This window comes from Drosophila mojavensis, unplaced genomic scaffold (genome assembly GCF_018153725.1).
Source record: "Drosophila mojavensis isolate 15081-1352.22 unplaced genomic scaffold, ASM1815372v1 contig_81, whole genome shotgun sequence".
Lineage (NCBI taxonomy): Eukaryota > Metazoa > Arthropoda > Insecta > Diptera > Drosophilidae > Drosophila > Drosophila mojavensis.
The window spans coordinates 3,845,515-3,864,002 of record NW_025318907.1 but is presented as its reverse complement, the minus strand read 5'-3'; the positions used below and the strand labels follow the sequence as shown (position 1 = coordinate 3,864,002).

The 18,488-nt window shown below is 36.1% G+C and overlaps 2 protein-coding genes across 3 annotated transcripts; one reads left to right on the top strand and one right to left on the bottom strand.

Moving 5' to 3' along the window:
• The first annotated feature begins 144 nt into the window (after nt 1–144).
• On the top strand, nt 145–6,349 carry LOC6580677 (poly(A) polymerase beta). The gene is given in 9 exon segments (XM_002006453.4): nt 145–814; nt 1,902–2,044; nt 2,101–2,871; nt 2,933–3,129; nt 3,198–3,779; nt 3,839–4,096; nt 4,170–4,920; nt 5,834–5,956; nt 6,021–6,349. Coding segments are annotated over 6 exon segments (2,514 nt in total). The 5' UTR covers nt 145–814; nt 1,902–2,044; nt 2,101–2,150; the 3' UTR covers nt 5,839–5,956; nt 6,021–6,349.
• Nucleotides 6,350–12,077: 5,728 nt separating this feature from the next.
• On the bottom strand, nt 12,078–15,172 carry LOC6580667. 2 transcript variants are annotated; one of them, XM_002006451.4, is made up of 4 exons: nt 15,007–15,172; nt 13,559–13,740; nt 12,819–12,991; nt 12,078–12,757 (listed from the first exon to the last, which is right to left on the bottom strand). In XM_002006451.4, exons 1-4 carry the CDS (start codon nt 15,011–15,013, stop codon nt 12,337–12,339), a joined length of 783 nt encoding a protein of 260 aa, XP_002006487.1. In that variant the 5' UTR covers nt 15,014–15,172; the 3' UTR covers nt 12,078–12,336. The 2 variants fall into 2 exon arrangements, with proteins under 2 accessions (XP_002006487.1, XP_032586335.1); XM_032730444.2 differs by lacking the exon at nt 15,007–15,172 and adding an exon at nt 13,844–14,287.
• Nucleotides 15,173–18,488: the final 3,316 nt, after the last annotated feature.

Genomic DNA, 18,488 nt, shown 5'->3' with positions numbered 1-18,488 from the left:
ATTTTTATGAAAATACCTCTTAATACATGTTTCTTAAAGCATGAATTAAAAATAGCCGATAGCGAGAACTCAAACGTCTGCACGTGAATGGCCAGCGATATCAAACCGCGAAGCAACTCTGCATCTTTTTGGCTTCTCTTTTATTATCCACATATTCACACACACATGCGTATCGTTCGTTGCGGTTCTTGGCATATTAATTTGTAGAACGCGCAAATCAAACTGTAAAACGGAAACCGAAAATGAATACACACTAGAAAAAGTAGAGAAAAAACAACACTACGCAATTTCATCAATGCAGTGCGCGCGTCCATCATATTGGAATATTAATAATTAAATGAAAACAGATTTGTGTTGTGTATGGCGTGCGTCAGTCAGCGAACGAGTCACACAGTCACGTAGCATACAAAAAACAAAAGGAAAAAACAGAAGCAGGCCAATAGAAAAAGAAAAAGTTACATGTGGGTATAGGCATAGAAGCGAATATGATATGAAAGAGATGAGAGCATGAAGAAGACAACGCGCGACGAATAAAATACATTCAGAGCGCGACACAAATAACAAATACAAGCGGAGCAACAAAAAACGAAAAGAGGAGAAAAAGTGCTTCGAAAAAAGCCGGAACGACACAAATGAATGGACCTCAACACTCGTACGCTGCCAAACTACATATATACATACATATGCACACATATTCATACAAAACACACGCATACACTTGAAGCACTACCACCACCACCACAACTACAAGAACAACATACATATAACGTAACTTCAGCCTCTAAGCCCAACTGTAAAACAACAAAAAGCGCAGGTAAGTGGGCAGTAAACAGAAGTAGCCAAACGAACGGTACCTAAAAGTTCCTTACGCAGCGCCATTTGTTTGTGTATACGCAAGTTCTGCCTGCATCTTTTGTAAGTGTGTGCGTTTGCGTGTATATATATGCGAGTGAATTTTTTGTCCGTTGTCATTAAACCAGTGAATGTGAGTGTGTGTGGGTGTCTCGCAATATCTCATGATTTGTGATTCCGTTTTGATTTGCTTCTACTGTTGCTTTTCTGTTTATGTTTGTTATGTGCCGACAATTAGCTTGCACTTTTATCCAAATACAACACAAAATTGATATCTACGCATTTGTTTATGCTGGGAAGCAGAGCAGCAACAAAGAGGAGAAAAGCTCTCACTCGCGGTTCCGTTCTTGAGTGTGGCCAGCTTTGTCAAACAGTGTTGTTCCCTTCAGCTTTTATTTTATATGCTCTGTAGTCATCAGCTAATTTGATATTTTGTTGTTTTAAAGTAAATAGAGAAAAAAATTGTATCTGCTTATTATACAACTGTCATAAGCCTAATAAGTCTATATAACTATTGAGAATTTCAAAAAACTTAACGTATTCAAACAAACTACTGCTTCGGTATTTAGCTTTTTTAGCTGTGATTTCACACTGAGCTATTTAGCTTTTTACAGCTTTTTTAGTATCACTTTTGAAATAGCTGAGCACTAACAGTTTTTGCTTTTTTCGAGCATCACAGATCTTTTGTTTGTTTGTTTATATCGTTTTCGCTAGCATCTACTGACCGAATACTTATCGTACAAAAACAAAAAACAAACAATTGCATTGCGATAAAGAAGTATTTACGAAACCAATGCGAAAATTTACCGGAAATTTGGAAATGTATATGCATATAAATAATTTATTATACTATTTTTGGAATTTGAATGTACATTATAATTGGTTGATAATTTGAAAAATAAAAATTGCGACAGTAAAATACAAAAAAAAAAAAAAAAAATGCAAATAAATTAAATGTTTTAATTTACTGGAAACATAAAATTTTAATTTTAATTTTATGAAATTTCAATAACTTTATAATATATTTTATATATATATTTAATTTGCAGCATTTTAATATTGCGCTAGAGGGCAAGAAATATAATTCCATTTATTGCTAACAGAGAAACAGCAAAAACAACTGCGACAGCAACGTAATTATTAAGTTTGTCAAAAAGAAAAAAAAAACCAGCTAAATTGTAAGACTAGTTAGGTGAGTAAAATTTAATCCTTACTGGATAGCTTAATTACATTACAAATATCTTGCAGTAATTAAATATATATATATACACGTATATATAAAGGAAAGCAACGGCACCATGTGGAATTCCGAACCAACACAACGCCAGCAGCAACAGAATGGCAATTCTACCTCGGGCAGCGGCCAGACTACCAAACAATTGGGCATTACATCAGCGATTAGCTTGGCGGAGCCGCGTGCCGAGGATTTGCAGAGGACTGAAGAGCTAAGCAAATCCCTGGAGCCATACAATGTCTTCGAGACTCAGGAAGAGCTGAATCATCGCATGGAGATCTTAGCCAAATTAAACACGCTCGTCAAGCAGTGGGTAAAGGATATATCCGTTAGCAAGAATATGCCCGAAGCTGCGGCCGAGAAATTGGGCGGCAAAATCTACACTTTTGGCTCATACAGATTGGGCGTGCATCATAAGGGAGCGGATATTGATGCCCTGTGCGTGGCACCACGCAATATCGAACGTTCAGACTACTTTCAGAGCTTCTTCGAGATCCTAAAGAAACAGCCCGAGGTCACAGAGTGTCGATCTGTCGAGGAGGCATTTGTGCCCGTTATAAAAATGAATTTTGATGGCGTTGAAATTGATTTGCTATTCGCACGACTCTCGCTCAAAGAGATACCAGATGACTTTGATCTGCGCGACGATAATCTGCTGAAGAACCTGGACCCACGTTCGGTGCGCAGTTTGAATGGTTGTCGTGTAACAGACGAAATACTTGCCCTGGTGCCCAACATCGAGAACTTTCGCCTAGCCTTGCGCGCCATCAAATTGTGGGCAAAGAGTGAGAGCAACAACCTTACATGATTCAAGCAATTGTTTTACACATCCTTTTTGTGTTTTAGGGCATGGCATCTATTCGAATTCACTGGGCTATTTTGGCGGCGTTACCTGGGCCATGCTGGTGGCACGCACATGTCAGCTGTATCCGAATGCAGCTGCTGCCACGCTGGTGCACAAATTCTTTTTGGTATTCTCACGCTGGAAGTGGCCTAATCCTGTTTTGCTTAAACACCTAGACAATGTGAATCTACGATTTCAGGTATATAGCAAAAATATAGCATCTAAAATATGTGATCTTTATTTGCATAAAAATCGATTCAATTTTAGGTTTGGGATCCGCGTGTCAATGCCTCGGATCGTTATCATTTAATGCCAATAATAACGCCCGCTTATCCACAACAAAACTCCACATTCAATGTATCGGAGTCTACTAAGAAGGTCATATTGACCGAATTTAATCGCGGCATGAGCATTACGGATGAGATAATGCTTGGCCGTGTTGGCTGGGATCGCCTGTTCGAGGCGCCCAGTTTCTTTTACAGATATCGTCATTTTATTGTATTGCTCGTCAACTCTCAAACAGCCGACGATCATTTGGAATGGTGCGGTCTGGTTGAGTCGAAGGTGCGCCTGCTAATTGGCAATTTGGAGAGGATTCCACACATTGTCTTGGCTCATGTGAATCCCAAATGCTTCGAGCTGAAGAAGGGCGCTGCGACTGCTAATAATTCGCAGAATAACAGCGGCAATGAGGATGATTTGAAGCAGCAGTCGGCCCAAGCAGCCGTCACTACAGCGCCCTATTGCTCACTTTGGTTTATTGGGCTGGAGTTTGAGCGCTCCGAGAACCTCAACATCGACCTCACCGAGAGCATACAGAATTTCACCGAACACGTGAATATGCATGGCGTAAGTAGCAGATGGTAAAGAGATATAATCCCGGTCATTAATCATAAATTCGATTGCAGGTAAATATTAAAATGTTGAAGGAGGGCATGTCGATTGTAGCGCGCCATGTGAAGCGCAAACAGCTGTCGGTCTACCTGGATGCCGATTTTCTTAAACGTGAACGCAAATCGATGGAAAATCACAATAATTTCAATAATTCGATGATGGCGAAACGCAAACGCCTGTCGTCAGAGCTGGCGCAGTCGCAAGAGCAGGTGCCGCCCACAAATCCAAGAGGACGCGATAGCGGCAATAAGGTGCAAAGATTAAGTGAATCGGTAAATAGCTCCTAACATGGCTATTGCTTTATATAAATTTATATTAATTGGACTCTTTATAATTCTACAACAGTTGACTGAGGAAAATTCGAATGCCTCTAGTGAAATGGGCGGTGTAACGCCTACGACGCCAACAGCTGCGCAAATGAGTGCACCCAATTTCAAGGCAGGCGCGAAGAATGGCTCCGATAATAGCTGCATGGACACCACACCAGAGCAGGCAGCGAATGGCAGCGGCAGCAACAGCAGTAGCAACAACAACAATAACAACAGCAACAGCGCAACGACAGCTGAGGTGGCCTGCTCGTGACAACCGCCAATGCCACAAGCACATCAGCATCAGCAGCAACAACAGCAACAACCACTGCAGCATCATCATCATAAATTTCGCAAAAACAACAATGCGGCCGCGGCGGCTGCTTCCAATAGCATTTTTAATCAGCGTTCTATATTGCATGCGGCTTCTAGTCTAACGGCCGCTCTAAGCATAACCGGACACAAGCGCAAGCATCCAGCAGCAGTAGCAGCAGCAACAACAACTACAACAACAACAACAACATCATCCACTTGTGCTGCAACCGTTGTTGGCAATAAAAATGGCAGCAACAACACAAACTACAGCTACTATATAGATGACGATGATGACAACAACCAACAGCAACAACAGCCACCACCTATGCAAAAACCACAAAACAAGCAACACCCACATCAGCAACAGCAACAATCAGCTGCTGCCAGAGCCTTGCCAGAAGCAGCAGCAGCAGCAGCAACAACAACAACAACTGCAGCAGCATCCGCCGCAACTGCGGCATCGACAATTTCTTGTAAGTTATTAATCTGTTGTCTATTCCTCTTCTCCATCTATCTCCATTCTTTTTCACTTATTTTGCTCAAGACTGTTTTCTTTATTAATGTAAAATTAGTTATGCTTAAACAAAAATCTTTGTTCCTAGTATTTGGCTAATATAATTATGCTTTCCATCGCTTTAAAAGACGAAATTTAAATTTTTAGAAAAAAAAATCTCAAAAGAATATTCTTCCCAATTTATATTTTATGTTTAATATGTTTAAGACAAATATTCGAAGTTCTGAAGCTTAGAATAAAAGTTAAGTTTTTAATAAAAGAATAAACATATTTTTAAATTTATATCATACATCCTTTATTTGTTTAATAGCTAAGTAAAATTAAATAGCAAAAAACAAAAAAAAATTAAAACGATATACATTTAAAATTGTAAATTAAATAATATGATAGAAACTTTTGTTAAAAAAGCAATTAAAATTTTTGTTGTTTAAAGAAATTTTATTTTAAAAAATTCTTAACTTTGTTTTTAATAATTCTATTTTATAATATTCAATGTTTCTTTAATTAAAATTTTGATTTGAAAATATGACAAAACAAAATAATTCAAAAAACGTTTCGCGTTAAAAGTTGGCAGGCAATAAATATTTTATGTATTCGAAGAAAAACATGAAAAGGTAAAAACAGATTTTTTAATTTAAAAGCATATCATTTTAAGCATTTTACACATATATAAAATTTCTATATAAAAATTAATTTCTTTACCTTTACAGATTTCTTTAATTTTAAAATTTCTTTGGAGCACTAAGTTTCTATAATTTCTGTTCTTAGTACTAAATACAACTAACTATAAATATGTATTAATTTATAGTTATCTAATTTAGATCACTTTAATCCAAAAAATGATTTATTTGTTTAAACTTTTGTATTTGCAGTGTAAAAAGCTATTACATGTACCATTAAGGCTTAGTTTTTCATAGTTAACCTACCCATTGATTTCCTTTTGGCATTTTGATGCTAACCAACATGATGGAAGCCCATATATTTTATACAAAACGGTGAGTGTTCAAGAATAAGAGCTGAAGAAAGAAAATGTAAATATTAATATAATTTCCTTCCTAGGTTTCCATTTTAAAGCTGCAGAGTTTTGTTTTTACTTTTAGTCTACAACGCCAAGTGCGTTGGGCATATACATACCATAGAAAACGGACAACAACAACAACAACAAGAACAACATTTAGAGCGGCTTGAAGAAAACAATTCGCTAATATTTTGTCTTAAGGTTTTCTTCCCAATAATATTTGTTGTACATCTTTTTTACTTCCTACAGCTGGTATTAAGGAGTGACTAGAGTACGGATGAAGTAAAGAGTGTGTAAGAAGGAGAGAGAGAGAGAGAGAGTGAGACAGAGAAGGAGAGTGAATAATATCAACAACAACAACAACATGAATCACAGAAACGAAAGAACAACAACAAAAACAACAACAAATTGCAAACCAGAAAAAAACTTAGCTATGAATTTTAGAATCTTTTCTCTTCTATTTGCCCTATTTTCTTTCTGATTTTCCAATTTTCATCTGGTTTTATTTCAATCTTTGTTTTCTTCTTCTTCTAGTTGTACGCTGAAAATTTGAAACAATTATGTTCGTTTTTCTAAGAAAAGATAACTGAAAAAAGGTAATAACAAAAAATATATAATTGAAATGAAGATATTGATTTAATTTTACCAAATAAACAAACAAAAAATTTAAAAAATAAAAAAAAAAAAAAAATACATGGCGAAAGCTAAAAAAAACCAAATTATGTGTGTTTTAATTTATTTATGGGGTTGTTGCATTAAGGGATTTCGTTTTGCAGGTTTATGTGTAGGCGAAGGTGATATATAAATACCTGGAAATCAACTGAAGGTTTCATTTGATAATAATAAAATTTTAATAGTTCTTTTATCAGATCAGTAGATCATATTATAACTGAGTATTACTTATTCACGTGAATGAGGCCCATAGAAAACTTGAATTCTACATAAAGTAGGGAGAAATCGGAAAAATATACATATTTGAAAGAATTCAAATATATAACTAAACTACAATTACAATTAAATCCTAATATGATTAGTTTAAATGGTACGTAACGTAATCCATCTTAAGAATGTTTTTTTTAAATTCTACACTAGAAATAAGAACAGAGTTTAACTATGTTTTATTTAATTGCCTTGTTTGGTCCAAAATAATCCAAAGTGTAACATGTTGTATATGTATTAATTCTGTGAAAAAAAAAAAATAAATAAATAAAATAATAAAATGAAGTGATTTACTCACTCACAGCCTAATAGCAGTTAAAATATTTTAAAAATAAATGAATTCATAGTTTCTATGTCCCGATGGGCAAATCGTATATTTTTTAGGAAAAAGTTTAAAAATTATCCTCGTACAAAATTAGCTGCATTTTGGACATATACAATATAATTATAATTTACCCATTAAGTCGTCTGAAGAAATACAAATATTATTTCAGTTGAGGTAATTGCAGTTGATTTTTATGTATATTAAAATTTCAGTTGGAAATCAATCTTCAGAGTCAAAAGCTCTTCATTTGTCATACAAAATCTAGTTCCTTAATCATATCAATGGGATATTCAAATTATACAGTTGAGAACCTCAATGGGTAAGCCTAAAAATCGTATGACCCACTCACGAACGAAAGGAAAAATAACGATAAACTCGTCAAATAGCTGGCCGAAAAGCCAAATGAAATATCCCAGCGGGTTTTAGATACTATTATAATGATTTTGTATGCATTATTATGCTATACAATTATATTTTTTAGTTTTTCTAAGTATGTAAGAATATTGTGTAAGTATATTGACAAAGTATTCATATTGATATTTCATATATGTATAATATATGTATATATTTTGTTGTTAATAGCGATCATTCTGGACTGGAAAGATTTTAAACATCAAACTGTCATAAGGTGACAAAAATTTACTAATTGAATTTTCAGCAATTTGTTAATTAGTATCCATGTATTAAAAATAACAATAATAAAGAATAAAATAGAGTTTGATCTTCAAAGCAAATCTTGTTGTTTAAATTAATGATAGAATATTACTACGTCTTATAATTGGTGGTCTGACGGTTGAGGTACGAAACTATATCCAGTTAAGACGCGCTGACAACATAAAGCTAAATCTAATCTCTACCCACTTAACTGTCAATCTGTTAAAGCATGCTCTATGGCGCTGCAAAAAGTAACTTTGGTTTCTGGAATTTACGGATATTTTCCATGAAAAAAAAAGAATTTTACGTAAATATTGATGAGGTCTAAAGAGTCTCTCGTTGTTATGATTTTTCTGGATAGCTCAGGGGACAATTCCTATCTCTAATAAAAAGAAAATTTGATCATCTTGTAAGCTCGTACACTGAGTGATCCAAAGCGGACAACTGATCTTGACAAATCCAAAGGAAGCTGTTTATATAAGAGTTCGGCTGTCGATTGGCCTGCTTTAAATGTGAAGTACAGTTAAGTTTGGGAAACACCAGAATATTCTCATAGAACAAACGGAAAACATCAACTGATCGCGCAAAACCGAAAAGAAGCTGCATCAATATATTTATATGATATTTGGATTCCGTTTGGGTTTCCGTTTGGTCACAGTCTTCCCAGAGTACAGTTGCAGCAAGGAAACCGTGAAGGACCTCAGCACAGTAGCCGATCTGCACAAGCGAGACACACTTTACGTACAGTCCGTACAAAAATCGAGTGGCCGGACGATCGATGTAGTAAAATGGAAGCAACTGTGCTTCGCACTAACTGAGCAATTAACCAAGCGGCGATCCGTATGGCTGAAATCCGGGATTCCGGATTCGGAATTCTGCATTTGGTATTCAGTATTTGGTATTCGGGACCTAATTGCACTTCTGCGAATTTATGCCGCGACACAGCTGCGCGTTTTTACCCAGAATATGCGAGATTAATCCGTTTATGGCCACGGATTAAGTTGCAAAATTTCTTCACGAAGGCCGAACTGCGAGTTCCAGGGAAAGCATCGCTAAGCACAGGTAATTCCAGGTACCACGCACCTAGTCCCATCTCAGGTACGCCCACGTCACAAGGTATATAAGTTCAGGTTGCGCTCGTCTAGGACATCAGTTGACATTCAAGTGTTTGTGTGTAAGGATCGGAGTGGCACAGTGCATATATATATATATACAAGAACAGAATATTATAAGGTAAACTTTGTTCAGTTTTGCCGGGTTCTATGTTGTGCGCATCACTGGGTGAAGTTTGTCGTATAATCGAAACGAAACAGCAAGGAAAAAGTCCAGTCAATTCAACGGAACTCTCGCAGCTCTACTTTTGGGATGCATTTTGTGCAGTTATGTCTAACGATTGGAAACCCATCACTGGGCAAAGTGTGTCTCAAAATTGGGGCAACTAGCACAAAGGAGGAGTGTTTCAGTTCCAGTGTTTCACTATCAGTGTTTCACTTTCAGTGTTTCATTTCCAGTGTTCGAAAATTATAAAATTTTAAAATTAAATGGCGATTGTCGGTATGGTCTCTTTTTCAACATATACACCAAACATTCTATATAAAGTGACTAGACCGAACACTCGTGCTATAATTTTAAAATGTTCAACAATTTCAATTATAAAATTTCTAGTGCATGGTTCAAACTTAAAAAGAAAACAAAATCTATATCGTATAGAGGTTGCAATTAGTTTCTTTGGTCGTCCAGCCTTAGGTGATTTCTCTGATCATAAAGCTAGACAACCATTGAAGTTCGTTGTGGCATAAGCAGCGCCTATATATAATATATATATATACATCTATGAAAAGTTTTTATGAAAGTTCAAAATGCAAACTCGATGAATGGGCCATGCGCTAAAAGGAACGATCGTTGTGATATGCGTTAATCGACCGTTACATATCACAGTGATTTTCCTTTATAGCGCGTGCAGTCCCCCAGACTACAATATGAATGTGAATATTTATAAGTGTATATATATTTATTTCTCTAGTGTTTTTTCGCCTTTAAAGTAGAGAGAATAGATGCTGTGAGTATATCTGTTGCATTTATATCACAGTGGCTGTTCTTTTTGTACCTAAATGGCCAGACAGCATTATTTTTCGCCAATTGCCAAATATAAAGTGAAACATGAGCACAGTATTCGCAGACATATATCCAGAGAGATTGCGTTTAACCGCAGGGAACTGCTGCTGCTGATATACTATATGTATTTGTCAGTACTCTATATCACAGTGGCTGTTCTTTTTGGTTGCATCGCAAATAGCCAACAATTTGTCTGTGAAATAAATCTTGAATAGTGTTATCTTAAGTATGTGATTTGTTCAGTTTCAAATCGTGGCCGTAAATTGCTTAAAGAGAAGAGAACGTTCGCTGTTGATGTAGTCGAATTCATTTAATCTTTATATCACAGTGGCTGTTCTTTTTTGTTTAACAATTTTTCAACGTTGAGAATGAAGAATTTCCAAAGATCCAATCGAGAGAGAGAGTTACCTTTACTGTGTGCTATATGGAGTTGTCTTATATGAACTTATTGTAGTTTAAATTGATTATTCATTAAATAAAAGGTTAATATGTATATATATATTCTTTTAATATAAAACTGGAAAGTTATAGAATTTTTAGAATGTTTTTCTTTTTCTTATAACCAAAATCTAAGCTTCAAAAGCAATCCCATCCAAAGTACTTTGAGAAAATTCTAGAAACAAGCAGAGTCTCTCTTTCTCTGTCTTTCTCTTTCCACTCATTGCTCATAGATCCATAACTTCACTGTTTAAGCAGAGTTTGAACATCAGGAGACGAGAATAAAATACAAAACATTTAACATATTTTAACCTATTTTGGGCTTGAAAAAATTACCCACTTTATACCCTTTATACTCTTTTCAAAGAGACTTGAAAATATATCCTGAATTTATTGATATTTATTATAGTCAACAGTCTATATATGTATATGTATATATCTATATATAAAATAGTTTTGAAAATCATGGAGCTTTAGATGAAAGTAACCGAGTAACTAGAAAATACTTTGACCTATTAAAGAGTCTAGTCTATTGTAGATCTTGTTCTATACTATAGATTGAATTCGTGGTTGGTATTTCTTGTAGGTCGTCTTCAGTTAATAAACATTTTTGCACGCATATTTGCAGCGAGTTTTGCAAAATCTTTTTTTTTTTTAGTGCAAAATTTTATTCGCACTTCCGGCATTTAGTTTCCTTTTCCTATTTCTATTCCGTTGGCCAGACACGTGTAGCCATGTGGCATGTGGCAGCCAGCGGTGGCAGCAACAATGGCAGCCATTTTATGCACTCTTGGAGCTCCGGTTCTGTGTGTGTGTGTGTGTGTGTGTGGGTAGCCTTGCTGTCGATGAATGTCATTCTACTTGGCAACACGTCCCCACATACTCGACACACATTGTTGCAATAATAAAAATTTAGTATTATATACGTTTTATAAATAAAACTGTTTAATATTATATATAAAACTAGTTTAAAAATTGTATATATAAATTAAAGTATATTATTTTCTGCATTTAGATTATTTTTGTTGGTTAAGAATGCTCCCATTTGCTGAAATGATAGATGTATGTATATTCTAAAGTTTAGAATGAAATAGAATACTAAAAGTAAAGTAAAGTTAAAACTAACCAAAATATCGATTTTTTATAATATATTACAACTCCTACATTATTTGCTTAGTAAAATATAAATTGTATTTTAAAGCATTAAAATCAGTTAAGTTGGTCTGCCTTATATAGTAATTTCTCATCGTTCAAACTAAGAATTTTTGACTGTTATTTGAAGCAACTTAAGAGATTTAAGAACAATAATAATAAAGTTTTTAAATTTAAGGTAAAATGGGGTAGCATAGACTGCAATGATTTAAGTGAATTAATTAATTTCCATTGCATATAGGAGATATGATATGATTGGGTAGAAATTGACTAGTAGAAATGGACTACACTTAACTTTGGGTTATACCACCTTTAATAAGTGTGGCACAATTATTTTGTCCATCGCGCCTATATGAAAATACGTTCCTCCAAGAAAAACTAGAGACTTGAGTAGGTCGATTGAATTTATAGCTTTATGGGGTATACCACGCCGCCTCCTGCCTGCTACATACATTATAAAAACTGTAAATTCCCATTTTATTTTACTATATATTGAACTTTACATCTTTATTTATATGTGAAATCTGTTTTATACATAATACGTTTGAATATTGTATAATAATATGATACTCTCAATTATATCTGTCAGTTAATATTTCTAATGAAATTTTTTGTTGGTTATTTTTCTATACCAAATAAAATGAAATGTTTTTTGTTTTCTGCTTACTGTTCACATTTTAACTTCTAAAACTTGCAGGAATATGCAAATGAACTCTTTTCTCCTGCTAATTATTTTATGCCACTTTGCTGGCAAAGCGATACAAATAGTTCTCGACGCGAATCTTTGCGCGTAGCTCCCTGCGTGAGGTTGTCTCGGTGGCTGCGGTGGTGCCGTTGTGATCGTGGAAGAAGCCGCAGTAGCGGGCGGGCACAAACTGCTTGATGTACTGGCGCTTGCGATATCGCTCGACGACGCTCAGGGCGCAGTGCTTGATGGTCCCCATCTGCTCGGCCATGCACTGCCTGCACATGTCCTTGTCGCTGGCGAAGCTGTGGAAGTAATCGCCTTTGGGCGTCTCATGGCAGACGATGCAGACGGCATCGTGCTTGGGGCCACAGAAGACGGCGACTGCGGGCCAGATAAGGCGACAGCTGCCGAAAGCAGTTTCGATCTTATAGTTCGGATACTTGTTGTGAATCGAATAGGTGGAGGGACTGTAATACCGAAGACGATAGATATTATGAGATGCTTACAGAATCAAAATGAATGTCTTACCCGGGAGTTAGCCACTTGGGCAGTGTGGACACCTGCCGGTCGAAGGTGTAGCCAGCGCGTAGAACCCAAGGCGAGGGCTCATAGGTGCCTAATGGGGGAATGATCTGATCCCGCACAACAGGCAGACGGGGCATCTTGTTGGCCAGTGCCGAAAAGCCAGCATTGGAGGGATACTGCAAATGGTGTAGTTTAAAAAGGTTAGAGGAAAATAAGCTTATAAGGAATAATAAATAGATGACTTAGAAAATAAAGATCAATAATAAGATGTGTATTCCAGAAAGGATAAATACAGTAATATAGATCTCGATAGATAGATAAATAGAGATAGAAAATCATCGATTATTATCGATACAAAGGTTGAGTTATCGAAAAACTAGAATAAACTCGAGCTGCGTATGGTATACACGAGTATACTAGTCAAATTTCTAGTCACCAGCTATTGTGGCTCACGAGATCTCGGCGTTCGTACGCTCAGACAGACGGATAGAATGGCATACAACTAGAAAAGTGAACAGGCAAACATGTTACATTGATAAATAGTATAGAATAGAATAGAATATAGTTATTAAATAATAATGGCTCGAAATATTTTAATGGATGGAGAATAATATATTGAAGAAAGTAAAATAACAAACAAATAAACATTCAAGAAGCGATACAAATAGAGAGAGAGAAAGTTATCGAATACAGAATATTCCAAAAGGGGCACTGCTATCAGCGAATATAGTCGCTTCGCTTACCTTAAATCCAATTGGCTTTGCGCAATCATAATCCAATGGACCGGGAAATTCTCGTAGCTCCGTCTGCAGGGAACGCATGTAGCTGGACATTGCTGGACCACTAATTGGCATTACATCGCGGTGCATCGTTGAGCCAAAGGCCACTTTTGCCGCCACGGGCGGATTGACCACATATTCAAAGCCTGCAAGAGACAGAGACGGAAGCAGAGACACAGACAGACAGAGAGAGAGAGAGAATGTTAATTTGATTTTCCTTTGGGCATGGCTTGCGTCCTTAATAAGCACCCAATGCTCGATAGCTTGCCAAGATCATCCGCGCCTCGGAGCGCTGCCGGCGCAGCTGCTCCCGTTCCTGGGCAGTTCTCTGTTGTGCACGCATCGTGGCTTGCCACTAGACTGAAATTGACTGGGGCGAAAAATTGATGGCTGACTGGCAGCCAGGTAACCTGCTTTGACTGACAGGACGACACGCATGGCACGCACCTGCCCAAAAGCCTGCCAATGCCTCAATACTCATATCTCCTGCACCTGCTATCAATAATCATTATCATCATCATCATCGTCATCGTCATCGTCATCAAAATCAATATGATAAACGCGATGGCATTTGAATTCCTGCAGGCAGTCAGCGGGTCTAGACAGCGCTTTATTCCGCTCAACTTTGACCCAGTTTTGTCTTTTAATAACGCTCACTGTGGCATTCACTCGGTAAGTGGGTCGAAAATCTGACTTTGATTTTGATTTTTAATGGCAAAAATTGCGAAATTGATATCTCAATGAAGTTATACACAAAATGGAAAAGTTAGGTAGAGTAAAAATTTTTTTGTGGAACGAAAAATATCAATAATAGTGTTTGATTATATTATATTATTATTTATATTTGTTATACATTATTATCTATTATTTATAAATTTCTTTAAAGCCTATAAAAAAATAAGTTTAAGTTCATATATCTAATTAAGGCTGAAGTAAATAATGGATTTGAAGGACAGCATTTCGGATTATTGCATTAGATATTCATTACAAATTTGCCACGTTACAGCTTTACATTTGAATTGATTGATGTAGAGATGTAGGTAAAACTCAAATATATTAAGAAGAAACGATTTCTGGATCTTCCATCCGACATTCGCTCAAATAATTTCTTACTGAAAATATTAGCTATAAATTTTAAGTAATTGTAAGCTTAAGGATAAAATATAACTAAGTATCTTTCACAAAATGTCAAGTCTATAGAAACTCTGAAACTACAGTAACCAACCAGAATCATTAAATTTGATATGCAGTATTTTGAAAGCTACATTACAATATTATTAGATTATTATATGAAACCAGCATTATGATAATGCTTGCTATTTATATTTTTTCTTTGCTTTTTTTTGTAATGTCTTAGTACCAACTTTCGTATTGGTTTTAAACTAGAGATATAGACTAAATAGCCCACTTACCCTCCATCTTAAGCACTTAAAAATTGCTTTCTATATATGAATACGTGTTCTACTATCTATTCACTGTCTGAAATGCAAGTACTTAAAATTTATGCAAACAACATTTAAAACACGACGTTGTGACTCCGACTACGATAAATAAAATACAAAATCAACAAATTGTGCCAGATGACAGGCAAGTCGTTGACATATATGCAAAGAGACTGGAAGCAAAAGCTACCGAAAAATTGTTGAGAAATAGTTGAGCAAACATGGAAAATTGTGGCATGCAAAAGGCGCAGTCAGATAGCAAAATAATGCGTTGCATTTAAATTCAAATGTCGAGGAGTCGGATATACGAGCCTAAGATACACAAGCAAACTTTTAAATGGCTTTTCGAGCAATTTTCCAAGTGGGCTGGTCGAATAATGTTGAGTGGGGTGGGCAGGGCAGGGCGGCTCTTGCAACAACCGCAAAGTGTGCACCTACAAAATGGCAGAATGGCTGCATGACATTAATGCCAGTTAACCCCAAACGTTGTCCTCGTCGTCAGCTGCAGTTGCAGCTGCATGGCTTTGGCTTTGGCGTTAGCTTTTTCGGCAGGCAGCCCGAGCCTGCTGGCAACCATCTCTCTCTCTCTCGCTCTCCTGTTACCCATCCCATTAGGGCCGATGCTCACGCACATGAATGCTAATGGAGGTGACAACGGGCGAGAGAGAGTGAGCGATAGAGGGGGAGAGAGACAGGCAGCAGCCAGCAGGCAGCACGCAGCATTGCACAACCACAGAAGCTCTGTAAGGGGCCCCTCTTGGCATACACAATTCACCCGCCCACGCACAGTAGCCGCACAGTGCTCAAAATGTTAACCTGCACAATTATTTAAAGAGTATTGAGTAGTTGACTCTCATGATTTATTATATTGGAAAACTCATTAAAAGCGCGGTAACGATAATTAAGCACGGATCAGCGAGCTGCCTGAGTGCGGCCAGTGTGGATGGCGTTTGAGCGTGACAGATAATTAATTTGTTTACGCTCTGGTCGCTGATGCTATTGTTTCCTATGTATATGTTGGTTGCACATAGAGCGACCATCGTGTGAGCGAATGAAAAAGCAAAGATTACTGCATGTTACAGTCAAGCCTTTTGATCCTGTTATACATTAGGTACTCTCTCATCTCATACATTAGTTACTTGCTCAGAGCGACTATTTTAAGAGCGGGAGAGTAATTTCATATGCTCACTGTAGCACTTGTGATCGCATGCTCTTCATCAGCCTGCAGCTATTTACACTGAGCAGCCCCTTAAAGTGTGAACGAGCTGGCAAATTCGTATGCTCGCTACAAACATTTGTCCATTGATCCCGTTATATTAATCGTAGACTTTCTTTAGCATTGTATTTGTTCTCAAAGAGAAGCAGCTCAAATTTGTGCTTATAATTACGTGTCTCTCTCATAAGACAGTGAGAGACTAAAGCAAGGCAATTCTTTAGTCTGTGTGTGTCCGTCTCCTATGCTAGGTGATTTCCGCGCTTGTTCGTTTGTTTGTTTTATTTTTGTACATTTAACAATTTTTCTCATGCACTAAAAAATCAATAAATCTTTTAATTCACCTATGATCGTGCAAATAAATATGTATTTAAAATAATATTGATCAAATTCGTGTTTGCAATTTTATGCATAGTTTTATTTCACACGGACAAAAGTGGAATCTGTTTGCGCTCGATCCACAGCTGTAGCCTGCAGCTAAAGTGTGAGCGAGAGAGTAGATTCATATATTTTCTGCTTTGCAATTATGAGTAATTTTGCTGTCGATTCCGCTGCTTAAATCAGCTGTAATTGTTTTAGCATGAAAGTCGAGCAAAGGAGAGAGATAATTATCGTGTTTTAGTCAGAGTACGTCTGTCTTCGGTAGTGTTTGCGAGTGGTTAACAAATTACCTTTTGAGTGTATAAAAATGAATAAATTTAATGTGGCCGAAATTCGTTTTACATAATTTGTAATGCAAAGCCTTTGTTATATTAACTAAATGTTAGCAGCTACTTGTATTGGTTCCAAATATGTCAGCTGTATGGATTATGAATGTGTGGATTGTGTTTCTGGATTACAAAAGAGAGCTTCTATTTTGAGCGTGGATTACAAGAGAGGGAGAGAGAGATGGAGTGAGAGTGCTCTCAAAATCAACTAAAATTAAGAGAGGTAAGTCCACACTTAAGCACTTGATACCACTGTGCGCAAGTAGCGTGATGCAAGCTGCTTAATTCGTGCAAATAAAATGATTGTGCAACATATGTATGTAACTGGGTTCGCTTGTGGCTCTATTATTCCAAGTACAGTCCTGGCAGCTGCTCAAGCAGCTGCTTCGACTAGTCCTTAAAACCCAACCCAAAACCCCAAGCCCCAACCTAAACCCTAATTTGACCCGCCCGCCCGCCTCTCTTTAGATAGCCGCAGAACTTACAGTGCAATTAAATTGTAATTTGACATTATTTAACTGTTTTGCTGTGTTACATTTTGGTTGGGAACATTTTAGGCAACGTCTCTGAACGTTTGTTTATTATGTCAACAATTAGTGTAATGCAAATTAAACTGCTGTCATTTGTCATAATTTATATATAATGAAAAGTTCGCAAACACAATATTGCCACAATGTAGTCTCTAGATGAACAATTACTCAGGAAATTGTGGAAAGCAATTTACTTGCACTACAAAAGCTTAGATTTTGATATTTAATTCAAAGTTAAGTTTATTGTATATAGTTCACGATTTACGGTAGTTATTATTCATGTGTAGATTATATATTAATTTTTTATTTGGAGAGCTGATTCTTGATTTCTGTTCTATATATGTATTTATTAATATCTATTCGTATACCAATTTTTAATTTTAAAATTTGATATATTATTATTTTTATTTTTTATATTTAAGATTATTATATACGATTGGGTAGTATTCATACCTCTTATTGAGATATTGTCAAATTGTTTCCATATGATTTTTATACTCCATTTTCAAACACTCCTAGCTATTCTATTCTATACTCCACTTGAAAATACTGTTAAGATCACAGATCTGCCAGCTCCAGCTTTTTATTTTATATATATATATTTTCTATATATATAATTTGTATATTTCATTAAATGCTACTTTTTTTGTTCGAATAGATCTTTTATAATTTGTTTTAAGCTGAGCAAAAAAACAGAGAAATTAAGTTCAATGTTGTTTTATTTTTATTAAACTTTGACCTTGAATTAGAGATATCTTGAACTCTGTAATACAATCAATAATAATAAATCACATATCTGTTTATTAAATTAGAAAGATTTTAATTTTAGCCCACCGTAAAGTGTTATTCCACTTCCACTTCCGTTTACAGTGAATTGCCACAGTCCATAGGAATAAATAGAACTCAAATATTCAAATCAGTTTTAGAGGGTATTGCACATAAAACTTCGTGCCAGCAAGTGGCATGTCCTACACAAGCAATTACAACAACAATGGGGCGGGC

Bases quoted from the DNA above. Each gene is read 5' to 3' on its own strand.
- LOC6580667 (XM_032730444.2), bottom strand. From the start codon at position 13,937: ATGCGTGCACAACAGAGAACTGCCCAGGAACGGGAGCAGCTGCGCCGG. The intron at 12,992-13,558 runs GTAAGCGAAGCG...CACCATTTGCAG, and splicing joins CAAAGCCAATTGGATTTAAG to TATCCCTCCAATGCTGGCTT. The intron at 12,758-12,818 runs GTAAGACATTCA...TCGGTATTACAG, and splicing joins CCCAAGTGGCTAACTCCCGG to TCCCTCCACCTATTCGATTC.